Source organism: Salvia hispanica, chromosome 4 (genome assembly GCF_023119035.1).
Source record: "Salvia hispanica cultivar TCC Black 2014 chromosome 4, UniMelb_Shisp_WGS_1.0, whole genome shotgun sequence".
In the NCBI taxonomy this organism is placed as follows: domain Eukaryota; kingdom Viridiplantae; phylum Streptophyta; class Magnoliopsida; order Lamiales; family Lamiaceae; genus Salvia; species Salvia hispanica.
The window spans coordinates 53,266,865-53,293,094 of NC_062968.1; the positions used below are offsets into that span (position 1 = coordinate 53,266,865).

Consider the following 26,230-nt stretch of genomic DNA (forward strand, 5'->3'; position numbering starts at 1 on the left):
TTTTTTTTACTTTATTTTCTCTTCACTTTAATTATTTATTATTATTTTTTCAAAACGAGTGTAAAAAAGAAGTGACTCAAGTAACGTGGACAGAGGGAGTATTATTTTTTCAAAACGAGTGCGAAAAAGATGTGACTCAAGTAACGTGGGATGGAGGGAGTCTTTATTATATAAAAATATATTAAAAGTATATATATTATATATATGATATAATATGCTAAATTAATAGAATAAAAATATATAATAATATATTTAAAATATAATTCGGTTTTTTTTTTCCGCCCTAACCGAACCGAACCGAAAAATCGATAAAACCGAACCGAATTGCAAAATTTCAGTTTGGTTCGGTTCGGATATTCGGTTTCCGGTTTTTTTTCTCACCCCTATATATTACTAACCCAAAATTGGACATAAAACACATTAGTGCATTACTCCCTCCATCCCATAAAAGATGTCACACTTTCCTTTTTAGTTTGCCCCACAAAAGATGTCACATTTCCATTTTTAGAAAAAGTTCTCTCTCACATGAATATAAAAATTATATTTTCTCTCTCCATTTAACACACAAAATAAAATCTCCTAAAATCTCGTGCCGTCCCACAAGTGTGACATCTTTTGTGGGACGGAGGGAGTACTATTTACTAGCTAGGTCTTTTGTCCGGGATATCTTATAAAAGCCTACCAGAAAAAACGAAAACAGATAAATACATGAATAAAATATAAATAAGAAAAGTGAAAATCGTTTTTCTCGAAGACCATTGGAATGAACATCATTAGTACTATTTACTTCAACTAATTTTATTCCTTATAGTTATAACGTGAATTAAATTCCTGCAAAGGTAGGCACCAAACAAGCATACTTGCATAAAATCACCAATTCTCAACATTTATTCTTTCTCATATAGTAGTATGAAGTAAAACCAATATGTCAATATAAATCAATTAGAGTTTTTTTCCCCCTTATGTTAATTAATTAGTAGCGATCTATAAAATGATAGCAACAATTCCCACATGGTATACATACTACGAAACTCAAACTCCATGTATCTCAAATATACACTAGTGAACATCATGGTAATTTTTAGTATCCTTTCATTATACTTGTATGTCAAAATTAAAATAGGGCGGACTTGTGAACTGATATAGAGCACATATGAGATTAAGATACGTATGATCAAGATATACAGAGCACGTATAATCAAGATACGTGCCCTAACGTTAACATAACTCTAACTAGCTAGGGCACTCAAAGTGTCGATCCACATAAACTTTCCCAAATTATAAACGATGGATGCAAAGACAAGATCTCAGTTGTGCACGGGAGGATGCGTTTTGGGTGGTAAATAGTCCAAGTTAAACTCTGACACCGCTTCCCCTTTCTTCGGGTGAGGCACTCTCCACTGCACCGTTTCTACCCCTTGATCAAGATCACGATCATCCCGTTCATTCGGATTAGTGACATCATTAGGCATTGGAGGTGTAGAAACCCTAGCATCCGGATTCAACTTCTCATCACTTTCCTGTGATCATTTCCATCAATAACAAAGATCAATTCACTAGATTCATGAAAATAAAATCAAGCAATTTAACCAACCTTGTTGCTTGAGTAGTGGTGATCAGCAACAACCCCGAGAGCTCGAGCACCGGATGCATGGAAAGAAAACCCTAGAAGAAGTAGGAGTAGCAAAGAAAACACAATTGACATTTGAAGTAGTAGTACTTGTACCTAGCTAGCTAGGTTAGATTTCAGCAAGAAAAAGGGGGCACAAAATGCATTCATATGTAGTTAATTTCTCCTTCAAAATCATCATGAACTTATAAGATTAAGATCCCTTTTCAAATCTTCATGAACTATGATCAAAACTAGGAGAAAGAAAAAGTAAATGTAATACTCCTACTAGGATTTTTGGAATAGTGATGAGATATATTTGAAGAGAAATATAGAGAGAGCTGTAAAGAACAAGAGAAACACTAAAGCAAGAGCCTGTCTGATTTGTTCAAACCGAGGAAGCCTTATTTGCTTGTCTTTGTGTGGAAGGGCATGTGCATCACTCACCACTCTTTCTTTATAGCCTTGAAAATCTGCTATTTTTGTTGTAAGATTTGGGCAAAAAGTGGCAACCCTTTCCCAATTAAGACGCCCCCCAATGCCCCTTGGTGAATGGGATCAATTTATTAAGTATACTATAATTTGTAGCAAGTCAAAGTTTTTATACAAACACACCAACTCAAGAGAGAGAAGCCATGAAGTGAAAGAAGAGAGACAGGTAAGCATAACTCATACAAATATTGTAGCTATTGCAAGGGACATAGCTATAGGTGAGTGCCTTAAACCGCTAATAACGGTCTAGCATGCCACGTGTCACCAATGCCCATGTGGCTTCACTTGCCAACTAGATGCAAACTTAGACAACAGGGTTGTGGATGCCCTAAGTCGCATTACCGGCGCCCCACTGCGCTCCGCAGTAGAGGTTGTGTTGTGGATGCTCTGAGGATTGTGGATGTGCTCGGGCTCTGCTGCAACTTCATTTTTCCCCACGCGTATAGCACATACTCACTTCAATTCAAAACCTCCAAAGTGTAGATGTGGTCATGCCTCATTTGTAGAAAGTGTCTCATGTGCGTGCATAGTTACTAATGCTAGCCAAACTATGGAATATTTGATATTCCCTCTGTCTCAGTTTAGTTGAATCGTATTCCATTTTATGTTGTCCAAAATTAGTTGAGTCATTTCTTTTATAGCAAAAACTTTAATCTCTTACCTTAATCCATCTCTATTTAACCTTTATATATCAGTTTCTTAACATTCACACCTCACCTAATTTGTAATTTAGGACGGAGAGACTATTTTAATTGCTTAAATAAGATTAAATTACAAATCACAAATTCTACTAACTTATTTCACTAACATTATACTATAAAATTAATATTATAAAATATACTTATTTCACTAACATTTGTTCAAACTAGTTTCGTTTACCTTTCCTAAAATTCGGATCGAATCAAAGTTGGACATTTGATCTGAAAAAGAGGAGTAGTAGTAATAAATTGACATCATATTGCAATAGATTTTGAATTTCTTCAACCGCCACAAGATACAAATTTGATGCAAATTTAGTACCACCGAATGTCAGTCCTACGAAACACATTCCATACACTATTTCAGTTTTCTTATCTTTGATTACCAATGCTGTTGGATGGGTATGTTAAGGGAAGGGAACGTCGGCGCGACAGTGGGGTGTATCGATGTTGCTATGGGATTTGTGACTTCATCCCACATTGTCATCCTAATCCCCTGCATCTCCACATCCCTTGTCTCCCCTCTCTCTCTCTCTCACACACACAAGCACATTATTAGTTGACATATAGCAGTAGTAATTGATAAGTGGTGGTGGTTGGTGGGGTTGGATATGTGCAAAATCTATGTCGAATAAGACAACTAAAATCACACAACACAAACATAATGTTGGAATTTAGACATATGTAGATGTTATTACATCTAAGAATAAGAGGTCATCATTCATCAACCTATATCCTACCATTTGCAGCAACTAAAGTTAAATCAGAGTTGATCAAGCATGGCCTTATCCATATAGGTAACAACACAACAGGCCTTTGAGAGATACAAATACCAGAAAGGAAAGTGCATAAATAGCCTTTCAATTATATAAATAAAGAAAAGATAAGTGGAGTAATACAGCAGTCTGCATCAGATGATCCTACATTTAAATTTAGATAGAATTTAGATGGAATAAGCATAGGAGTCTACCAACAAAATTCATGCCTAGAATTAATGGAATCTACATTCACTAGTCAATAAGCAATCAGGAGGTGGCTTATCTACTGAAAAAAATCATCCCACAATGCGTGAGATTCTTCCTCAAACAATACGCAGTCAGTAAATGAATCAGGGATGCTTGTTCTTATCTGTGCTAGCTTAATAGACGACCATCGGTACCAACAACTTGCTCCCACTTGACTCAGCATAAAACGCCTGTAAACAAAAGCCAACGTCGTGGTCAAGTTTAATCAATCACAAGTCTATATAGCCAACAAAGTTTAATGCCGAAACTCACTGCAGGAGCCATTTTGTGGCCTTTTGCTGGATATATCTGAGAATGAGTCGATCAACTGTCCTGCCAAACTACTCGGATCATCAATTAAAGTCTGTATAAAGGTGTTCAACACTCTGCGCTCCTGCTCTGTGGATCTTAGACTGAACCACGTCAGCAGCTTCAATCTAAAATCCTTCTTAATATGCCCCTCGCATTCCAGCCAACGGATGATCTTTACACAGTATTCAAAGTTCTCATCCAAGCATAGGTCGTTCTGAACTTGGAATGGGGATCCATTTGTCAGAGTGCTATCAGAATCCCGGTTCTCCCTATTGCCGTTATGTAGCATATTATGGCAATTAACCAACTTGGAATCAGTGGCTGCTTCTCCACATTTTCTATGTATGCCGTGAGAGATAGCATCATCTGCCTCAACTGCTTGCCCTAAAGTGCACCCGTTTTCTTCTTCCCTAGATGATTCAACAGGAGGTGTGAACTCCTCATTCAGATCAGGCACAGAAGCAACATTCAAGTCAAGTTGACGTGCAACAGATGCCGGCTTGTCTTGCTGAGTTTCTTGCTTAACTATGCCATGATCATTACCACATTTATTGACATGTAAACCATAAAATGACTCCAAATAGCCTTGATGCTGCAGCCAAGCGAGCTTCAAGATTCTTCCAAGATCTCGGACCTTGAATCCTGAGTCTAGTTCTATTTCATCAGTCCTGTGATTTTGTTTGGAACTAGAGCTTCCTGCATGTGATGCATCCACTTCAGGTCTTTCAGCACAAGAATATTGGTGCTTGTGAATAAGTTCTACACTCTTTGTAAAGCACTTTGTTTCAGAGTGCCCAAAGTCACCAGCTTCAGTATAAGATATGATCCGGAACGAGTACTCCGTGCAAGGCTGCAAATTGGATATCCAAATCCTCCTCTGATCTCTTGGGAAGACAAAAACAGGCTCTTTAGAGTAAACCTCATCTCTTTTCTTGCAATACCAGAGTTTGTAGCCCTTGATATCCTTGATTGTTGCAGTTGATAATTCGATCAACAAAAGTACTACTGAAGAACATGTCACCTCCTCAAATAGGAATTTGCAAGCTGCAGGAAGTGAACCCTCTGCCAAAGTGGGTAAGTAAAAGAATGTAAGCACTTGGTAACAGGATATCATAAAGGAACTACCAAGAGATTAAAGTATTACCCAAGATGGCTGCAGTAGATTTCGAGGCCATCAGTTTGTCAGCTTTTTCAACAGCAAGAGAGCAGAGCCTCTGCACCTCAGTAGCTACAGAGAGTCTACCAACAATACCCCGAGCCATTTTTGCTGAAACTCCATCGACTGGACCAACCTCTGTTTCTAATGTAGATTTTGCATCCCTAACAATATCGTGGAGCTCAGTGAATCTAGAAGTCCCATCCAGGAGCCTAAAACTCAAAAATATCCGATAGCATAGGATGTCAACACGACGAGCATCCTTAGCTATACTCAACTGCTTTTTCCAGCATCTGCCAAAATTAATACACAGTTAGAAAGCATAAGAGGTTCACCAAAAACTACAAATCTATGCTCACTCTTTTTGGTAGACATGTTCAACCCTTCAAATATAAAATTAGCAGGCAATCATCACATGAACAAGAACATCAAAGAACTAAAAATGCAAATTCCAGGTGGAACATCAAGAACTTTAACTTACCCAATAAGTTTATATGTACTCATTTCTGGCTGCATACAAGACCACTCATTAAAGTAAGACAGTAGAATTGGAAAACTGAAAACAAATGGTGCCTGTGGAGGTCTGGTAATGAAAAACTAATGGTGGAACTAGAAGCAAACAACTTACCCAAGTACCCCTGCAACTTTGCCACAGGAAGCACAACAATAGCTTCCATCCAACTGCATCAATGGTCCCAGGTCAACAACCCCGACCTTACCATGTTGGAGGGCACATTCAATGTGGCATGACAAACCACATGAATCTCCTAAACCAGAATCAGATACACACTCCAACCAAAGACTCGGATCCTTGTTGTCATCAAATAAATGGCAAATGCAACAAGAGCACCTCCGGCAAAATGTGTCATCTATTGAAAGTGTGGCTCGACATGCAGAATTTTTGCAGGTCCAAGAGTTAGATGATTTGAAATCGAGGCACTGGTCAGGACTCGGTGGTATTCGAACAGGGTTTTCCCCCTTCCTTGGTCTTTTCGATTGCTGAATATGATCCTTGGGACTAGAAGATACTCTCTTGAAATCATATGGCTTTGATGCTTTTCTACAAGCTTTCATCAGAGGTTCGGCCATGCTGCACTCTCTGAATCTGATAGCTGCTCAATGTAACAAGTTGTTCAGATAAGATAATCAGCAGACCAGATTTCAGGAACCCGCAAGTCTTTCTTCGAATCTTGAAGCATGCCCAAGGTGTCAATTTTCAGCAACTTGCTTGACTGCATGAAGATATTGAATTCCATCAGAATAATCAACTTAGAATGTGACTGAATAAACGACACTGACACAACTGTAAGATCCATGATTCATACAAAAAGTGAGAAGAAAACAAGAGGTCAACAAACCAGAATTAATAGGGCAAATAACTTTTCCCAAGCACTTATATATGCATGCATGACTACATCACTTATATTTCACACTATTTAGCAAGATAATGTTAATCATTCGCACGAAATCTAACACAGACTATGGTCGATTTGATTTAGGAGAAGATTTAGATTAAGAGTTAAAACAAGTGTAACAAAACATCCAAAAAACTTGACCCCAGCAGTGTTTGTCCTCTCCAACAAAAATGAAAAAACTCTACCAAATAATCTTTCAGCTATACATACCAGCTGGCTCACGTGTTCCCAAGAGATAAGGCTCACAAACAGTAATTCAAATTTCGAGCACTCTAAAAATTTATTCTTGGAAATAAAACCACAGCATTTCCCGGTTGAATTTATGCCCAAACTCTTATCTGATTGCATGCCCCAAATCATCTATTCAATTGCATAAAAACTTAAATAAAAAATAACAACTAAAGCAACGGAAATCAGATTAAACCAGCTCAAAATCTGTCTAGAGAGAAGGGGATCGAAAAGAGAAATGCAGCTTAAATTCAACCTCAAGCGGTATAAACATACGAATGAAGACATAAATAAGCTTAATTTCAGCAATATTAAAAGCAAGAACCCTAAGAAATTGAATGAATTAGAGAGAAATTTGACCTCGAGCAATAATCAGCTCATAATTGGGCGAGGGGATCTCGCCTAAAACTGCCGTGACGCCAAAATACCTCCAAATTACAGGTCAGAAACGACGGCCCTGTTCGATCGAGGACGCGCAAAAGGCTCAATTTTTAGGAGGAATTTTCCAGCATGCGTATTTATGGTCATTGCGTGAAAGATAAAGATGGGCCACAATAGCTGCAACTTTTCATCGGGTCGGGTTAACATTTGAGTCCATCACTCGTTTCCTAAATTTTTTATGTCCAGCCCATAAATTAAAAGTTTTTTTTAAATCTCAATAGTGTGTTTGGTACACATGTTAATATAATATTAATTAGTAGTGGATTTAGGGGGAGGGAGGGGCGTGCGATTAATTTCTCCTTATTCAGACGTAAAATTCCTATGTTTGCCTCCTTCCTTTGGCTTCGATGATGCCTCGAAGATCGAAAAAATAATTATATTTGACCAAAACCAAGCTAGTAATAGTCTCTTCTGTTTTTTAATCTTCGCTATTGGTCTTAATGAATGACTCGTGTTATTTTTATAGTTTGGTGAAGCATGCGTTAAAAGGTCATGATTTAGTTTAGAAAATTAGCTCTCCATTTTGGTGGACCACACTAACTGTTTTGAGAGTCAAATTACTTACCAATTGAAATTATTGATTTTTATTTTTCTCATTTTTATTTTATGTAATAGAATTTAACATGGTAATAATTAAAGAAATAGTGACTTTTTAGTTTAACTACCAAACACAACAACGAGATAAATAACTACTAACACAAACTATGATTTGTATATACTATATTTTATGGTTATTTTACCAGATGAGTCGTTATATTTCTAAAAGTTTCGATTGAGTATGGTCGAAAAACTAGCATTGGACATGAGAGAGTCATGCAAGTTAATGCGTTGGTTAATGAGAGATTACTAATACTACATTTTAGTTTTCATCTTATTTTCATGAGCAGTGATAAACGTAGAGAATTTCTACATACATAATTGAATATTTTAGGTATTTTCACTTCAAAATCAGTTTATTATTTTTAATTGTTTTAAAGTAGATTACTATATTACATATCTGTCCTTTAATATAATACATCCGAAAAATTTAAATTTTCAAATTAAAGATTATAGATTTGGAAAAAGATTTGCTTTTCTAATGTATATCTATTTAATTATATCTAAATCAAATGCAAATCATTATGAATCTTACAAATAGATTCCTTCAAAGCATTTCCGTCAATTAAATGTTAGTCATATAGTTGTACAGAGAAAAAGAAAAAATATTGTTGATATAGCTTTAAAATATTAAAATCAGTCCAAAAAATTAAAAATTATACGGAGTACTATAATTCTTATAATCAAAATCGAAAACTCAATCAATATTCATACACTATCAAATTTTCATTTATTCCCTCCATCTCTAGTAAGTGATACTCCCTCCGTCCCATGCTACTTGCACATTTCATTTTCAGACTGTCCCCAAACTACTTGCACTATTTATATTTTAGTTAAAAAAAATTATGGTATTTAATTAAGATATTCGAGTTAGTTCGTGTTTTCTTTATCAAATGTTGTCTTATTGCACTTAAAATTTTAATTAAATTACACTAATTACTCGTGTTCAAATTTACGCTGTTAAAGTGAAAAGTGTGAGTAGTATGGAACAGAAGAAGTACAATTCTTTTCCTCACGTGTATTTTGAGAAAATGATAATAAATAACTAAAGTACATTATTCTCCCACTTACTTTGTTTTTTCATCATTTAACTACTTATATTAATTTTTCAAAACACTTGCAAAAAAAATGTGTCACTTACCTTAGGATGAGTGGAGGCAAATTATAAAATACTCTATATAGCTTTAAAATATTAAATACATAAGTCCGGAACGTGTTATTATTATTTTATCAAAATTTCACTGTAACGTTCTTAAAATTAAGAATTTAATGGAGCTAAAAATTTGGAAAGTGAAAAGTTAAAACAAAATTATGAAATTCTTAAATCAAAATTGTAAACTCAATTGTTGGTATCTTTAAATCATAATTTTCCAATTTTAATTTCTTCTATGATAAACTAAAATGAGTTAGGAAGTCTAATATTTTTACAAAGAAACAGAGAAATATTAAAAATATAAATTTAAAATATTAAAGCTATGCCAAAAATTAAGAGTTTAGTTAGAAAACTGAAATTTGGAATGTCAAGTAAATTGAGCTAAGGTATTTAAATAAAAAGATATTTAATATTTATTTTTAAAATAATAATTGGACAAGTTAGGAACATGTAATTATTTTCTAACAGAATTTGCCTGTAAAATTCTAAAAAATAAGAATTGAATAATATTAAAATTGAAAAATAAAGTATTAAAATTAAATAAAGTCAGAAATAGCCAGGGTATGGTTTATTTAGTATGGTATAGTAATTATAGGATAAATAATTAAATACTTAGCTTCAAATATAAAATAAAAGAGTTAAAATATATGATTTTTTTTTATCAGGGTTCAACTATAGCATCCCAAATATTAATAATTTAATGAAATTAAAATTTTAAAAGATAAAGGTATAACATGAAAGTGTATGAAAATATTTAAAATAGAATGGTATATTCAATTAGGATTTCAATAACATATCTCAAATTTTAATGTGTTACTTCATATAGTAGTTCGAGCTTGAACTCTAATATTTTATGAAGAAAAAGTTAAAATACTAACTATATAACTTTAAAATACTATATTAAATAGATGAGTTATGAACATATGGTTATTTTTTTTATCGATGTTCGACTGTAACGTTTCAAAAATTGATAATTTGTAGAAATTAATCTTTTGGAAAGTAACGTATTCAAATCAGAATCACAAAATTTTAAAAAAATTAAAATTGTAAACTCAGTTAGTAGTATTAAATTTTAATTTTTTTGCATATTATAGTAAATTGAACTAAGAAACCTAATACTAACCTAATACTTTATAAAAAAAAAAGAGAAAATATTAAATAGAAGAGTTAAGAACATATTTTCGACTGAGGTTCAACGTTTTGTAAAAATTAAGAAGTTGAAAAATGAAAAATTTGAAAGTAAAGAGTTAAAATTAAAATTCTTAAAATCAAATAGTAAGTATTAAATATTAATATATCTCAAATTTCAGTTTGCTGCATGATATAGTAGTGAATTGAGCTAGGACCTATAATATTTTATAAAGTAAAAGATAAAATATTAACATATAGCTTTAAATTAATATGGAAGAGACGAATTAAGAATATGTGATTTTTTTTTTGGTACAATTGCAACATTTGAAAATTTAGAATTCAAAGAAATTAAAATTTGAAAAATAAAAAATGACTATCAAAAGTATGAAATTCTTAAATATAATAATCATAACCTCAATTAGTATTAATATATTTTATATTAAATTTTAACTTGTTACATGTTATATTGAATTGGGTTAAGAATAACAAAAATTGAAATATTAACTATATATCTTAAGATAATTTGATAGATGAGTTAAGAATGTTGATAATTTTTTTTAGTTGAGGTTAACGTAATGTCCTAAAAATTATGAATTTACATAAAAGAAAAATGTAAAGAATTAAATCAAAATTATAAAATTCTTAAAATCAAAATTGTAAACTTCATTAATAAATAATATATAATATGTATCAAATTTAAAATTATTTGAATTCTTTTTTTTTTGGAACTTTACTTTGAACCCCGATAAAAAATAATCAAATACTTTTTTAATTCATTTAACTAACATTTTATATATATAACTAATATTTTACTATCTTTTTAAAAATAAATTGAAATTTGAAAAGTAAAGGTATATACCTTATTGAAATACTACTCCATGTATTTTGGAAATTAAGATATATTTACAATTTTTATTTTTGAAAGTAAACGTATATAGTTAACGTTCCAAAATTAGTACTCTTATAAACAAATAAATTGTTTTATGAATGTAGGAGTAAATAATAAGGTATATGAACAACTTAGAAATTTAATTAAAAATAAAATACGTATATAATATAAAATTACAAAACATCATTTCCCATTCCATTGCTTCAAGATTTTAATTTGTACGTTCATAAGATTGAATAATTGATTTGTTATAGGTAGATTTATAATAGGGATAATTTAGTAAATAAACAATATAATTAATAACAAAAATAATTGAAATAAAACTGATTTTGTCCTATTTAAAAGGTAAGGGTATTATGTATGTAGAAATTTTGTACGTTTATCTTTTCCCTTTTCGATAATATATCGTATGAAGTTTTAGGTGCAGTTCGGTTGCAATAACGAATTATTACGGGATAATTCATCTAGAAATAAGTGGTAAGATTATCTTAGCTAGAGGAGATGGTCATGTCTATTATCATATGATAATCCATCTAATATTAAGTTGTGACATTCAATATCATGAATCACATAATACGTCTTTAACCGTGAGATATAATCTTTTAAACCGAACAACTCCTTTGTGTGTTGGTTTAGCTTTCTGACACTGAATCTTATGTTCCCGGGTCAAATTTAGAAACTTTAGAATTAGTGGCAGCTCTAAAAGACAAATTTAGTTGGCTTTTAGAGCATCCGCCGCGGGCTCGATTTTGGCTCGGTCTCGTCTCGATTATAAATTCGAAAAAATTCGAATTTAATAAAAAAAAATTCAAACGGTCGAATTTTCAATTTTTTTTTCTTCTTCTATAAATATACTCCATACTCCATTCACCATTTTACACACAAACACAACTCTCATTCCTCAGTTCCTCTTCCATTTTACACACAAACACTACTCTCAAATTGTTGAAAAAATGTCCGGCGATGGAAACTCCAGCGGCGGCGGCTCCGGCAAACGGCGCTCCGGCGGGTTCGACTTGAACTCGTTCGACGATTAGGTGAGCATGTACAACTGTTTGGGTACTCCCGGTTCGTCGCCGGGCACCCAAGGCTCGACCACCCCCGCCGGCGTACCAAACACCACATTTTGATGTGGATGCATACTATCGTCCCTCCCCCCAGAGGTACGGGCAATCGCCGGGATTATCCCAAATTCCGGAGAATTTTTGGCGCCTGAACGCAGTTTGCCCGACTGGCCAATTGGTGGAGGCTCCGGCTCCGGCTCCGGCAGATCAACCTCAGTCTCGGCGTCAATGCTGAGGAGGAAGAGAAGGCAGCGGATGCAGAGGTTGGTGGAGACGGCGGCCGTCATCCATACAGCCAAAAGGAGACGTTGGCTCTGTACGACGCTTGGATCGGCGTCTCGTACGATCCTGTCGTCGGGAATCAACAAACCCACAAGTGTTTTTGGCTAAAAGTCACCGAAGTTTACAACGCAGAAGGTCGACGAATACCGTTCCCCGCAACGTGAAGATGCTCCACGGTCATTGGGAGCGAAGCGACAAAGATGTCAAAATTTTTTGCGCGATATACAGGGGAGAAGAGGCGAATTATCAGAGCGGAGCCAGTGGAGCCGACATTCTGAGAGCGGCGTTGCGGGTCTTCAAAGACGATGTCGGCAAAGATTTCAAGCTTGTCGATGTTTGGTCGCAAGTCCACCACCTTGACAGGTGGGCTGGCGGTGTCGAGTCGGGCTCGGGCTCGAAACGCACGAAGCGCACGGCGCGTGGCCACTACTCGTCTAGTGATGGCGGCGAAGGCAACTCCTCACGTGAGGGCACGCCAACCGATGATGTAGTGGGGTCTTCTTCCGGTGCACGACGTCGGCCGCAAGGGACCAAGGCGGTGAAGGCGGCTAGAGCCAGGGGGAAAGCGAGAGCGAGAGGATGGGCCACGGCGGACCAAGCCAGGCGGGCGAGGGCTCGGGCTCCGGCACGGGCACGGGCTCGCACACCCTAATGTCCATGTACCTAGTCGCCACGATGGCGGACCTCTCAAAAATGAATCCTGGCCAAGTTGCAGCCCATACGGCCGGAATTGAGTATATGAGAGCTCAACTTGGTATAGTTGTACCGCCGACTTCGGGGGATAATGATTGGCCGGCGGAGTAGTTTTTTTATTTTTTAGAATTTTAAATTATGTACTTTTTTTATTTTTTAGGATTTTAAATTATGTATTTTTTTCTATTTTTTAGGCTTTTAAGTTGTAATATTTATTTTATTTTAATGAAGTGTGTTTTTATTAATTGAATTTGTTGGAATTAAAAATAAAAAATGAAATTGAATGAATAGTTAAGAGATGGTTAAGAGATGGAGGGATGCAGGTGTTGTCTCTTAGTTAAGAGATGAGCTGAAAAGTACAGTGGGGTCCATGAATAGCTAAGAGATGAGACGGTTAAGAGACGGATAAGAGATAGCGTTGCGGATGGCCTTATGATCTCATAGGCTGGTGGTAGGGCCGGTTAACCCCCTCGTCCCTACTTGAATCTAGTGGTGGATCCAGAATTTTTTGTTTGGGGGTACAATAAATAATGATATCAACTCGAAGCTTCAAAATCTAATTGATTCCTTTTATTTTCTTTAATTTATTTTCTCAATCATAATTTATTATTTTATTTTTATTGTTAAAAACATCATAAAGGTTAGAAAGATAAAAAATTATTACTACTATAGATTATGACGAAACGATATTGAACAAAAAATACACTAGAATATTTTTAAAAAGCTAAAATGATGAATATGTAAAATATCTTTTAAATATTTGAAAAACAAAAAAAAAATATGTGTGAATTGTATAGATTTCAAATGCATTAAAATATTTTTAAAAGGCTTAAATTATGCAGGTATAAAAAATGCTTTTAAAGATTTGAAAAAATAAAAAACAAATATGTATATGTGAATTTTGTAGATTTCAAATGCATTAGAATATTTTTTAAAAAACAAAAGAATGAAAAGTATAAAAGTGCATGAGATTTAATAAACAAAAGATGTGTGCTCTATTTTGGAGTCTATATAAGAATTTTTAAAAAAGATAAAAAGATTTGGGTAAACAAAATTAAAAAAGATAAAGAGATTTTGAATAAACAAAAGATGTGTGCAGTGATAGGAATCGACTTGGGACTTTACCTTAGAAATAAGAGCTGATTACCACAGTGGTACCCCTTGTTCTAATGTGGCTCCGCCACTGCTTGAATCCGATATTAAATGAGTTTTTTCGTACAAACTTATGAGTTATTGTTATTCAAAGTCCTGTCTTTTTGAATAATTACAACAATATTTTGCTATTAAATCACTATACCTTGGCATGTGCAAAATACGAAAACATTCATTCATTGTTTTAGAAAAACACATGCATTTAGAGTATCGAAAGGTACTGTACATTTTTGTTTATAGCTTCATTGAGACAAATATTCGAAAACGGTGAGAATTATTTGGACTAATATATTGTATATAACAATAAGATAATGTTTAGTTTTTTAAGGACTGTTTGGTTTGCAAGTAAATATAGTGTGTTTGATTTATAAAATTAAATTCTAATACTCAATCATAATTCCTAGATAGATAGTTATTGATAATTAGTCCAAACTAACGACTTTTAATTAAAATAATCTTATAACTCAATCTTAGATTATATGTTAATACTATTTTATATTAGAAACCAAACCCCGCCTAAATTTGTTCTCGATGGAAGTGATTTTCATGCCTTATCCTAATAAAATACTAGTGTTTAGGGTACGGCCCATGATTTGTAGCTTTTGAGCCTTTGGTTGTTGGGCCATGGCCCAGACTGCAGCACACATATTATATTAATAAACAAATTTATAAATCAGTGAAATATCACTAACAGATATTATAAAAATTTATATATACATTGTATGACCCAATGAATAATAAAGATATAGTAAACATACCAAAATCACTAAGATAGCAAAAGAATAAGCCTCGTTAAACTTCGGTACCTTAGCAAATATTTTTCCATTACAAAAGGTGAAACTATTTACAATTTGAATGTATCGATATATAAAGGAAGCATTTGCTTATTGTGATATGATATGTAGGATTGGTGGAGTGAACAATGCTATCAAATTAATTAATGTAAAAAAAGTAAATAATTGATTAGATTATATAGGCCCTAGCGCTAATTCCACGAATTTTAATGTAAAAACGATATAAGAGAGAATAATTTGAAATGTTCCAAAAAAAATACGCTAAGCATGATAGGTTGTAAAATTACAATTATATTGTCGGACATTTTAGACGAACTTGAATATTCATAGACAAATTAGATCAGCAAACAATAAAGAAATGGAACCGCCCATTGAATATACAATACTCCTATAGAAGTACATTGTAATAATAATACACATGGCATAATATATTAATTGAATAATTTGTAAATAAGAGTTGTAGGTTATAAACATTGAAAAAGTTGAATTATTTGTAAATAAGAGACGGTGGGGCGATCATTGCTTGCAAGATAGCGAACAAGAAAATGAAGTACTCGTATATCTCAATCCCGAAGGATTAGCGGAGCTATTGCACTGTGAAATCGCGCCAACTCCTAATGCCAGATTTTGCAGCCCTCATAGGCGGTGAAAGATCGATCCATTTCCCTAATCCCACCTGGATTCATTATTGATTATTGATTGCATTTTAAAAAATTTCAAAACCTACATATATAATTTATTTATGTCTAAAAATCTAGGTGAAGTTGTAGGTTCATTTGACATATTTTTGTTTGTTGCAGTTAATATTACTAATTGATCCCGTGATCTTAAATGAATGGCGGTCACCCAATTTTTGCAAGATTTGTTTTATTTTGTCTCTGTGTAGCTGTCCACTAATTCAACTTCTATTTTTTAGATATATAGTTTAATTGACCTACGAAATTTATATATAGTCCACAAACATGTGCATGCATGTATGATTAATGTGAATGTATATAGCAGTACTTCTCATTTTTTTTATAAACTAAAGGGTAAAGTGGTGGTGGTCTTGTAATAAGACAACCATTTTAGCTGGAAATTTTTTGGTGTCCCCTAATCACAGGGGTGGTTCTTAGAAAAATAAGTAATCATTTAAAAAATATTTTATGACCAAAAAAATCTACCATCATAAGAAAGATGATTTTGTCCCAAAGTTTGTTTCCATAACAGTATTGGAAATGCTTCATATCACATTTTATTGTATATTCGTATAATTCACTATACTGGTTCTTGGTAGGATAAAATTATGATATTCTCTCGTATTGATATTTTTGGTATGGTATACGATATGTTATCGTTGGTACTACAATATTGTGACTCAACCCAAAATATGGGTTTGCTTGAGATGTTGGTTCCTTGAGAATAGAGTAAAGAACATAAAATCACCATTTTGAGCTATTAGAGAAAAGTGTGTGTGTGTGTGTGTGTTTGTGAGAGAGAAAGAGAGGAGAGATATAATATCTATGCATAAAGAAAGACAAGAGATTGTGAAACAAGGGGGCAAGTAAAGGGAGTTGAGTTGGATGCACTTTCCACTTCATTGAGAAGGAAGAAGTTTGTAAGGTATCACATGGGATGGGAGGGATGTAATAAACTAAGGTTTTAATTGCTCCCAAATCCAAATCATGGTTGTGCTAATTAATCATTAATTAATGTTATGAAACCTAAGCTTGTCCTCTCTTCCTTCACACATTTTTCAACATTGTTAGGACAATTTAACAAACCTCTTTAATTCTTTATACTCTCTGTGTCTGTCCCTTTTCATTATTATTTTCATCTCTTCATATTTTATTACTATTTGGAAAAAGTTATCATTCTAAACACCAGCTATAATTATGAACCAATTTCAAATTCTTTCAGACTTTTAAAACGAAGCTAATACTCCGTAAGAAATGAACTTGCTAAAGTTTGTTAATGGGATTCGAAAATTTGAGCTGTTGGTGGTTGATTTTTTCAGAAGAATGAGTTTGATCAAAGTTATAAATTAAGAGTTTGAGATTTAAATTACAATATCAAGTTTTGAAGCACTATAAGTTACATGAAACACATGTTCTAGCTAAAACTACATTGTCATTGACGAGTAAGAGTCCACCTTCTTCAAGTGGCAAGTTCTGATCATACAAGTTCCGTTTTCTACATCTGTAACGAGCTTTAATATAAACTAAGTTATTTAACATACACATGATTTGTTATTTTTTGGTACTATATAGTATTACCTCCGTCCCCCAAATTTTGACACACTTTGACCCGACACGAGTTTTAAGAAATGTAATGAAAAGTTAGTTGAAAAAGTTGGTGGGATGTGGGTCCTATTTTAAAGTAGTATTAGTTTTATAATAAAATATGAGTAGGAATGAGTTAGTGGAATATGAGGTCTACTACTAAAAATGATAAAAAGTGAAGTGCGTCAAATTTTCAGGGACGGACTGAAACAATAAACTATGTCAAAATTTGGGATACGGAGATAGCAGTAAATAAAATTTATCTATACGAAAAAGTACTAGTACAACGGTCTACGAGCTTGTCCCCAGTTATTGTTGCTCTCAATAAATTTTCTCGTTTTTTTCTTTTTACTAGGATAGGTACAGTAACTTTAATTTTAACTATCAAATAAAATTCATATCTACAAAGTGATAAAAGAGTTTAAAATCAAATCTACTTTCTACACTACTGACTGCAATCAAATCTAGACCTATAAAGGCCTAGACAATCCTAGTCAATAGACTCGAACCCAATATTACAGTGCACTTTGCTATACATTATTTTCGATTTTAGCCAAAATAAATTTCGTCTTTTCATTTTCTACTTGTTTTAAAATGAACCGGAAAAGTGTGTATAAAGTTTGATCACGTTGCTTCTAATTTTAAATGTTAGTATTTATTTTCTCCTCTAAACTGTCAATTTTTTTTATCGAGTTACCTATGTAGTATTCAAAGTTTAAAACCATCAAACAATTTTTGGCACATGCAACTTAATAAATAATAAGAATTACAAGTTAAACCTTAAAACCAGTGGTAATGTGATCCGTCTAGTAAATATTTTAACAAAAATATATAGGAATACTAATGTTTTATAGATACAAGCACGTAATTGTAGACGGTGTAATTTTTATTACGCCATTAATTACTCCATTAAACTATTTAATAAGGGGCAGAACGCAGAATGTTCACCAACACATTGACAATAATTTTTCATTATTTTTTGTGGTCATAAAGAAGATGACTCTAGTCCGGAGTCTGCAATTTTTAAAATTTAATTAAGAATTAAATTAAATTTAATTAGAGCAAACGCCTACAAGTGAGGAGGACACGTTCCTAATTTACTAAAGTCGGGGTCGGAAATAGAATAATTTCTTTAGTACCCGTTTGTTTAACAAGAAAATAATGTCCTTGAAAAATATTCCTACAAGCACATAATCAAGAAAAATATTACAATTATAAACATAGGCATAATACTGACAGTAAAAATTTTTATTTAAAGGAGTACTATTATATAAGCACAGAATAATAATAATAATAATTATTATTATTATAATACGTAACACAAAGTATGATCTTGATCCATATAGTAGTACATATTGTTTTGCTCAATAAATGAAATTATGAAATATTGAGAAACATTAACAATTATTAAATGAATAAAATAGCAAATGTAATATTATTGAATAACCTAAATATATTAAAATTATAAAGCTATGAATTTATAAATTAGAAATCACATTTTTATTACAAATCCAAGTGCTCTTGTATGGGTCAAGTGTCAGGAGGCAACTACCATAATGCATATAATAGTATTATAATTTGTATTTTCGCCTCCTTACATTCAAGTAAACAAGTCTATATATGGTTACAAAATCATTAAAATCGTATAGTAGTTTTTATTGTGTTGGTCTTTTGCCATAAATATTAGCTAAGGTTAGGGAAATATACATATTTTTTTGCAATTTCTAATTTGTTACAACTACGAGTCTACGCATACATTCAGTTTAGTTATTTTCCGGCTTATAAGTCGTTGACCAAATTTTTTAAATTTTGTTACTAATAAAATTTGGAAGTCGCTCACTAATGTCAACCACGATGCATATGTATTCAGCATTATGCAACATTGTGGTGAGAAGGTCGATGACTTTATAGAGAGAACATATACTATAAGATATAAACCGAAGAAATTTTAAAAGACATGATATCTAAGAGAGATGAATGAAGGTCAATTAATTATCGACCGACCTATGATTCAAATAATTAAAATCTCGATTCATTTTCTAGATTCATGTATGTTTTATTTTTTACGATATTATATCTCGAGGTTAAATATGTATTATGTTGGATTTATGAGATTAAATCACACAACTTAAACTTATATGGATAATCATAAGATAATTAGTTATGTCAACAGTACGACACCGTAATTTACTCAATTATATAAACCGTGCGCATGTAAAACGTAAAGAATAATTATCATTTACTCAAACAATTTATTTAAGGACAAATTCTCGAAAAAAAAACTTGTTTTTGGTTAAATTCTGATTTGTCTCGAAAATGTAAATATCGAACGTACAAATTATAAATTAAAAATATTTTTCTCAATTTTTTTTCGAGATTTATTTGGAAAATTGTATTCCCTCTGGTTCATTAGTGATCATATTCCCTTTTAAGTTTTTCCGTTAATGTTGAGTCATTTACTTTTTAGGCCAAATGCAACACACTTATCACTTTTACTTTATATTCTCATTTACTCTATTTTTTCCTAATTTATTCTCTTTTCTACTTTATTTTCAATATAAACTTTTTAACTATAATCCATACTCTTGCTATTTCTTAATTTCCGTATCTAAAATAAATACTCAACACTAACGGGATGAAAGCAGTATTTACTTCGGAATCTAAAAAATTTCTAGAGTATGTACACGTCAATGAATTTTATCAATTTTCTGTATATACTTAGCAAATAATTAAATCACATTGTCAATTTAAAAATGCATGTTCCTCAAATCAACATATTACATATAGAAAACTAAAATATGTTATGAAAAAATATTAAAATTCAATATTTTTATGGATGACTTCCACCTTAATTAAATTAATTTTTTTTTAAATTAGAAAGTGAATACTCTTATGTGACGGATTAAAAAGAAAGAATACATATTTTTAGGACGAGTACGAAGTAAATACAATACTCTACTTTCATATACGAACTGACATTTACATCCTTGAGCATGAAATCACAAGCAACCATAGTGAAATGACCAAAAAAGCCCACAAACACCACAATTCTATTATAAAAGGGGGAAAAATATCACACTTTTACTTTTTACTAGTAGTAGTTTTTACAGTAAACTAGTAAATTTTTCTTACTTAGTTACGTCTGTCGTTCGAGAACGACAGTGAATCCTGAAGCAGCCATTGGTTCACAAACCAACCCCTCTTTCCTTTTATAACCGCTATTTAATAGCCCACGACCAAACAGGCCCTTACACCAATAGAAGCAAACCGAGATCCTCGTCCCACCCCCCATGCGAGATCTCAACCGTCGATTCGGTCCTCGATATTTTCAAAAACTGAGCTCAGGGAAAAAACAATAGCCTTTTTCATTCATTATCTCGTGTCGTGAGACGCAGTTTCGAAATTCAGGACATGGACAGCAGAAGCTGCTTTAGTGAAAAGACGGGAATGCCCCCGCATTGGCATAGAAGGTGGCGACCGAGGAGGGGCAGTCCCGGGATCAAAAGGGGTTGTCAGAAAACAGCACCTAGCTAGTGGATCTAGTGAGAGAAGTCGGTGAAGGTGGCTTTGTATTACGGCGAGGACACAATTTTGAATAAGGTCTGTGATGGAGGAGAACATGTCAATGTGGGGTGACCGAGGAGGGGTATTTCCGGAATTAAAATGGCGCCAGTTCATCCCTCCACTGCGTTGTTGGTCCCTGTACAAATACTACAGTAGGAGAGCACTAAATCCCTCCCCCACGCTCTAAGCCAGCGCGTCTGTCACACACTCCCTCTAATCAAACTGTGCACCTACTAATTTAATTTTGCTTTGCATCTCAGTTAAATTACGACTTTTATCACAATTTTAATCTGCCGAAGCATAAATCATGAAATTTTGATTGATTGAAATAATTATTTTGTCTGGTTTTGACGATTTTTCGTTGCATATAGGGTGATTAGTGATGGCGTTTTGAATTAGTGATTAATTTTTAAGAATTATATTCATATAGAATACTAGTATGTATGATAGATAATATGAATTAGTGATTAATTTTTAAGAATTATATTCATATAGAATACTAGTATGTATGATAGATAATAAATTTATAGATTGATAATGTAAAGAAGGCCACATGGTCACATTTAATTAGAATGAAATTTTTCTCATATTAATGAGAAAAATAAAAAAATATATAACTAAAATGTATATTATTAAACATACTTCCTCCATTCCCCGATAAGTGTAAATTAGATTAAAATAATTTATAGAAGATGAGTCTCAATTGTATATTAATTTTATAATAAAAGTTGAATTATACCTATTATAAAAAAGTAATATAAAAATACATTCAATAAAAAATTGACAAAAATAACAAATACTAAAAAAATTTCTTGGTGGGATCAAAGTACTTTCCGACAGGGTGATTTAAACTTAAGCATGGCGCAAGTGGAGAATGGTCATGGTTTTAGCGCGTGGGAAATGGAGAGGGAGAGAAACCCTAGGAAGAAAGATAACTAGACAAGCCATGGCAGAAAACAGAAGGCAGACAGAGTACTGCTCCTTCATCGACTAGACGAGAGCAAATTAAACACCAACAAAAATTCATCCACACCCTCCATTTCTCCAACAATACAAACCCACCATTTTTGCCGAGCATATACATACATACATACATGCATGTATATATTCACGAATTCTCTGCATTTTTGCAAACGTAGACTTTGATTAATTATTGCCTGTGGAATTTGGGGATTCGGTTGTCTAGATGAAGGGGATGCCCTTACCCTTTGAATTTGAGGGGAAGGGGGTGTTCGACTTGGATTTTGTGCTAAAGAACAAAGATTTCATCACTGATTTCGTCAAGAAAGGCAGCTTCCTCAGCGAGCCTACATCTGTGCTGGATTCTGCTAGAATTCGGAGCAGGCCTACTTCCTCCTCAACTCTGTCTTCATCTCTCGGCGGAGGTGGTGGTGCTGCTTCTACCGACACGGCCGGCGTGGCGGCTGTTTCGGACGCTAAATGGCAGCAAGACTCCACCACTGCCACCAGCTCCAATGCGACTGACTCCGACCTCCTCCCCGTTCCGCCGTCTCTAGAGATCCGAGGCAACCCGGAGAAATTCGCCATGGAGGATTGGGAGGGCGTGCTGTCGGAGTCTCCCACCCAGGAACAGGCATTCCTCCGCTATGTCATGGCTGATGTGGACGATCCTGCAATGGGGAATCTCAGTAAGTTCGTCCAATTTGGCGGAGGCGGAGGCGCCGCCGCGGATTTCGATTTTAGCGGCGGCGGCGGCGGCTTTGGTGTGGTGGATCAAGGGTTCGGCGGGGAGCAATTTGGGGGAAGCAGCTTCATGCCCTCGATCCCAATTTACCCAACTACCAACAGATCCAGCGTTGAGAAGATTGGTTTGGTTCCCAATCCCATTTCTTCAAACCCTAATTTTAAATTTCCCCCAAATTTGATGAATTCATCTTCGGTTTCAAACAATCTCGGTGCAACAACGCTCCATCATCATCCGATTGGAGAAATGAAACCTCCCATTTTCAACCAGCACCAGACCAACTACTTCCCGCTGCCGTTCACTCAACAGCAAGAGCATAGCCTCTTCGGGCCTCCTCAGGCCAAGCGCCACAACCCGGGGTGGCCCGCGACGAGCCCGGCGCCCAGATCTCGAGAGGGCCGTTTACGGACACCGGGCAGTTTCCTCATTACCTGCAGCAGCAGAAGCCCAAAATGGAGGAATCAGGGCTCCAGCAGCAGCAGCAGCAGCAGGCCGTGGTCGACCAGCTGTTCAAGGCTGCAGAGCTGGTCCAAACTGGAAATCCAGCACTCGCGCAAGGGATATTGGCGCGGCTCAATCACCAGCTCTCCCCCACTGGTAAGCCTTTCAATAGGGCTGCCTTTTATTGCAAGGAGGCTTTGCAAATGCTCCTCCACACTAATGTCAACAACTCTTCTTCCACGCCTTTTAGCCTCGTTTTCAAGATTGGTGCTTACAAATCTTTCTCTGAGATCTCTCCTCTTGTCCAATTTGCCAACTTCACCTGCAATCAAGCCATTCTTGAAGCTCTCCAAGGCTTTGATAGGATTCACATTGTTGATTTTGACATTGGCTATGGCGGCCAGTGGGCGTCTCTTATGCAGGAGCTTGCACTTCGCGGAGGGGGCGCACCCTCCTTCAAAATTACTGCCCTTGCATCTACTTCCACCCATGATCAGCTTGAGCTGAGCCTCACACGAGAGAATCTCATCCAGTTTGCTAGTGAGATTAACATTGCATTCGAGTTTGAGGCTATTAGTATTGATTCCTTGAATTCTGCTTCTTGGTCTCCGCCTTTCCGCGTGCAAGACAACGAGGCGGTTGCAGTGAATCTCCCTGTTGGCTCTCTTGCCATTCATCAGTTCTCTGTGCCTTTGATCATGCGCTTTGTCAAGCAGCTCTCACCGAGGATTGTGGTATCTGTTGACAGGGGGTGTGATAGGACTGATCTTCCGTTTGCACACCACATAATCCATGCTCTCCAGTCTTACTCGAACCTGCTTGAGTCTCTTGATGCTGCCAATGTGAATATGGACGCCCTGCAGAAGATTGAGAGGTTCTTGCTCCAACCGGCCATTGAGAAGATTGTGTTGAGCCGTCTTCGCTCACCTGAGAAGACACAGCATTGGAGGTCTCTCTTTTTGTCTTCAGGGTTCTCCCAAATAACGTTTAGCAACTTCACGGAATCACAAGCTGAGTGTGTGATTAAGAGGACTCCAGTTCGAGGTTTTCTGGTTGAGAAGAGGCAGTCTTCTCTCGTTCTATGCTGGCAAAGGAAGGAACTGATCTCTGCTACGGCTTGGAGATGCTGAAGCATGTGGAATTCTTCTAGAAGGTGCTATGATATTTCACAAACTCAACTACTGCCTTTAAATTTAATGAATATTCATCGTGCCTGAGTTTCTTCTCCTAATTATCTCGCTGACTCGGGCAGATTGTTTCCAGCTTTCGGATGAACTAGCCACATGTTAGTACTGTATGGTCTAATATATTTGATATTATTCAGTGTCGTATGTTAATGGTGGATCTTACTTACTGTTCGCTTGGTGCTGCTTTTCTTTTCTGCTCCAAGGCAGATTTATTGTGTTTGTAACTATGCATTGGCAGTGTTGCAAAACCAGAAATGGGAAGGGAGAACAAAATGAAAATTACAAAAGAATTTAACCCTTTTAACTCAATTCTTTGTTTGAGGGATTATTATGGTGAGCATCGATATTGGGTAGTTTAAAGAGCATGATCATAATCATAATCATCACTTGGTATAATTCCTTCTTGTCCTAAAGAATTCAGGTTGGATTTTATCTATGCTTTTGATCATGGAGTTATTCATATACCTAGATTCTAAATTTTGTTACTTGGTATGATTCCTCTTTGTTGTGCATCAAGATATGGTTGTGACTCGTGAATCAATCTTGCTTGCTGCATCTTAACTACTGGAAAATACGAATTGTTTACTCGTTTATATTTTTGATCTGATTTTGAGGTGATTTAGATGGATAAACTGCATTTTGGTGATATGAATCTGATCAGTGTTACTCTCTTATATGTAAAACTACCTAGAAACCAGACAACTATTCTTGTCCTAGTTGTGAAATCCATTTGGCAATGAATGTTGTTTATTAAGCTTCTTGTTGATGTAAGTTAATGCTGTTTGGTCTGTGCGCATTCTTACTTAATCCAATATTAGAATCAATGGAATGAATCTCTATGATTGAGATGTCCCTTTCAATTACAATGAGTGCATTATTATAGTATAGAGTTTTTGTTGTACTTAATTGTTTCTGTTATGTTTTTTTTGCTCTCTTTGTCCATCTTGTTACTTTGCATGCCAACATTTTCATATTTAATTCCCCATCGAACTTGCTGCTGTTAAGGCTAATCAACTCACATGGGACTTGTATTATTGGACCTTCATCAACATTACTTTAATCCAATGTTACTTTCAATCCCTCTTTCTTTAATTAGACCTAACCATCATTTTTATAAGGTATAGGCCATGGTGCGTCCCCTCGTGTGTGTGTGTGAGAGAGAGAGTGAGAGATGATCTCATGTTCCATATCAAGAATGGTTGTGCTGTGATGGTAAAAGAATTGTTTGAGCTTTTTAGTACAGTTAAGTGGTTGGAGTGGACTTGTGAGTTTTGATTGTGTGTTTTGGATAATCATATAATTTGTGGGAGATCATTAGGTTTTAAATTGCTATCACAAATTGTTTGCTTAAATTGGCATATTTATAATAAAAAAATATTTTTGACACTACGGTAGGGGCTATGAAATAGGAAAAAAAACAACTCAAGGCAGTACGTTGTCTATTCTAAAATAATAGTACTCCCTATACTATAAACATAGGAAAATGATTTTTTTGACACAATGTCCTCCCATTTTATTTTTATTATTTTTGGTAAATATATTTCATATTTTGTTAGCTCATTTCACTAACATTAGATCAAAGACTACTTACTATATAGAAGCAGGATTCATATTTTAATAAAAAAAATTTCATCCATTTCTTTTACATTAATTTGTGCAGAGTGGAGAGATATTTTTTTAAAAAGGAGTAGAAGATATTGTCTCAACAAATTCATATATTAGAGCATTATAAATCTTCACAAGGAGACCACATTTAACTGTTATGAAGTTGGAGGCACCTAATCAATCAAGTGTAGAGGATATGGTATGAAAAACACACACATATTTGATGGGGGTAAATCTATTTATTTAGATATAAAGCTCATGCACTTAATTTACTACTATGATATTTTAATGATTGTAGCGTTCATTTAGAGCATCCGCAATGGTAGGCTAGCCATCGGCTAGCCGACTTAATACTAC

At 34.6% G+C, this 26,230-nt stretch overlaps 2 protein-coding genes and 1 pseudogene across 3 annotated transcripts; 1 reads left to right on the forward strand and 2 right to left on the reverse strand.

The window, feature by feature from the left end:
* Window positions 1-1,114: 1,114 nt before the first annotated feature.
* On the reverse strand, window positions 1,115-1,872 carry LOC125218143. Its single transcript, XM_048119746.1, has 2 exons — window positions 1,595-1,872; window positions 1,115-1,520 (listed from the first exon to the last, which is right to left on the reverse strand). Exons 1-2 carry the CDS (start codon window positions 1,703-1,705, stop codon window positions 1,308-1,310), a joined length of 324 nt encoding a protein of 107 aa, XP_047975703.1. The 5' UTR covers window positions 1,706-1,872; the 3' UTR covers window positions 1,115-1,307.
* Window positions 1,873-3,644: 1,772 nt separating this feature from the next.
* On the reverse strand, window positions 3,645-7,409 carry LOC125222901 (VIN3-like protein 1). 2 transcript variants are annotated; one of them, XM_048125783.1, is made up of 5 exons: window positions 7,275-7,409; window positions 5,900-6,503; window positions 5,260-5,564; window positions 4,077-5,177; window positions 3,645-3,994 (listed from the first exon to the last, which is right to left on the reverse strand). In XM_048125783.1, exons 2-5 carry the CDS (start codon window positions 6,358-6,360, stop codon window positions 3,981-3,983), a joined length of 1,881 nt encoding a protein of 626 aa, XP_047981740.1. In that variant the 5' UTR covers window positions 6,361-6,503; window positions 7,275-7,409; the 3' UTR covers window positions 3,645-3,980. The 2 variants fall into 2 exon arrangements, with proteins under 2 accessions (XP_047981740.1, XP_047981739.1); XM_048125782.1 differs by lacking the exon at window positions 3,645-3,994 and having other exon boundaries at window positions 4,045-5,177.
* Window positions 7,410-21,841: 14,432 nt separating this feature from the next.
* On the forward strand, window positions 21,842-24,577 carry LOC125222974 (annotated as a pseudogene).
* Window positions 24,578-26,230: the final 1,653 nt, after the last annotated feature.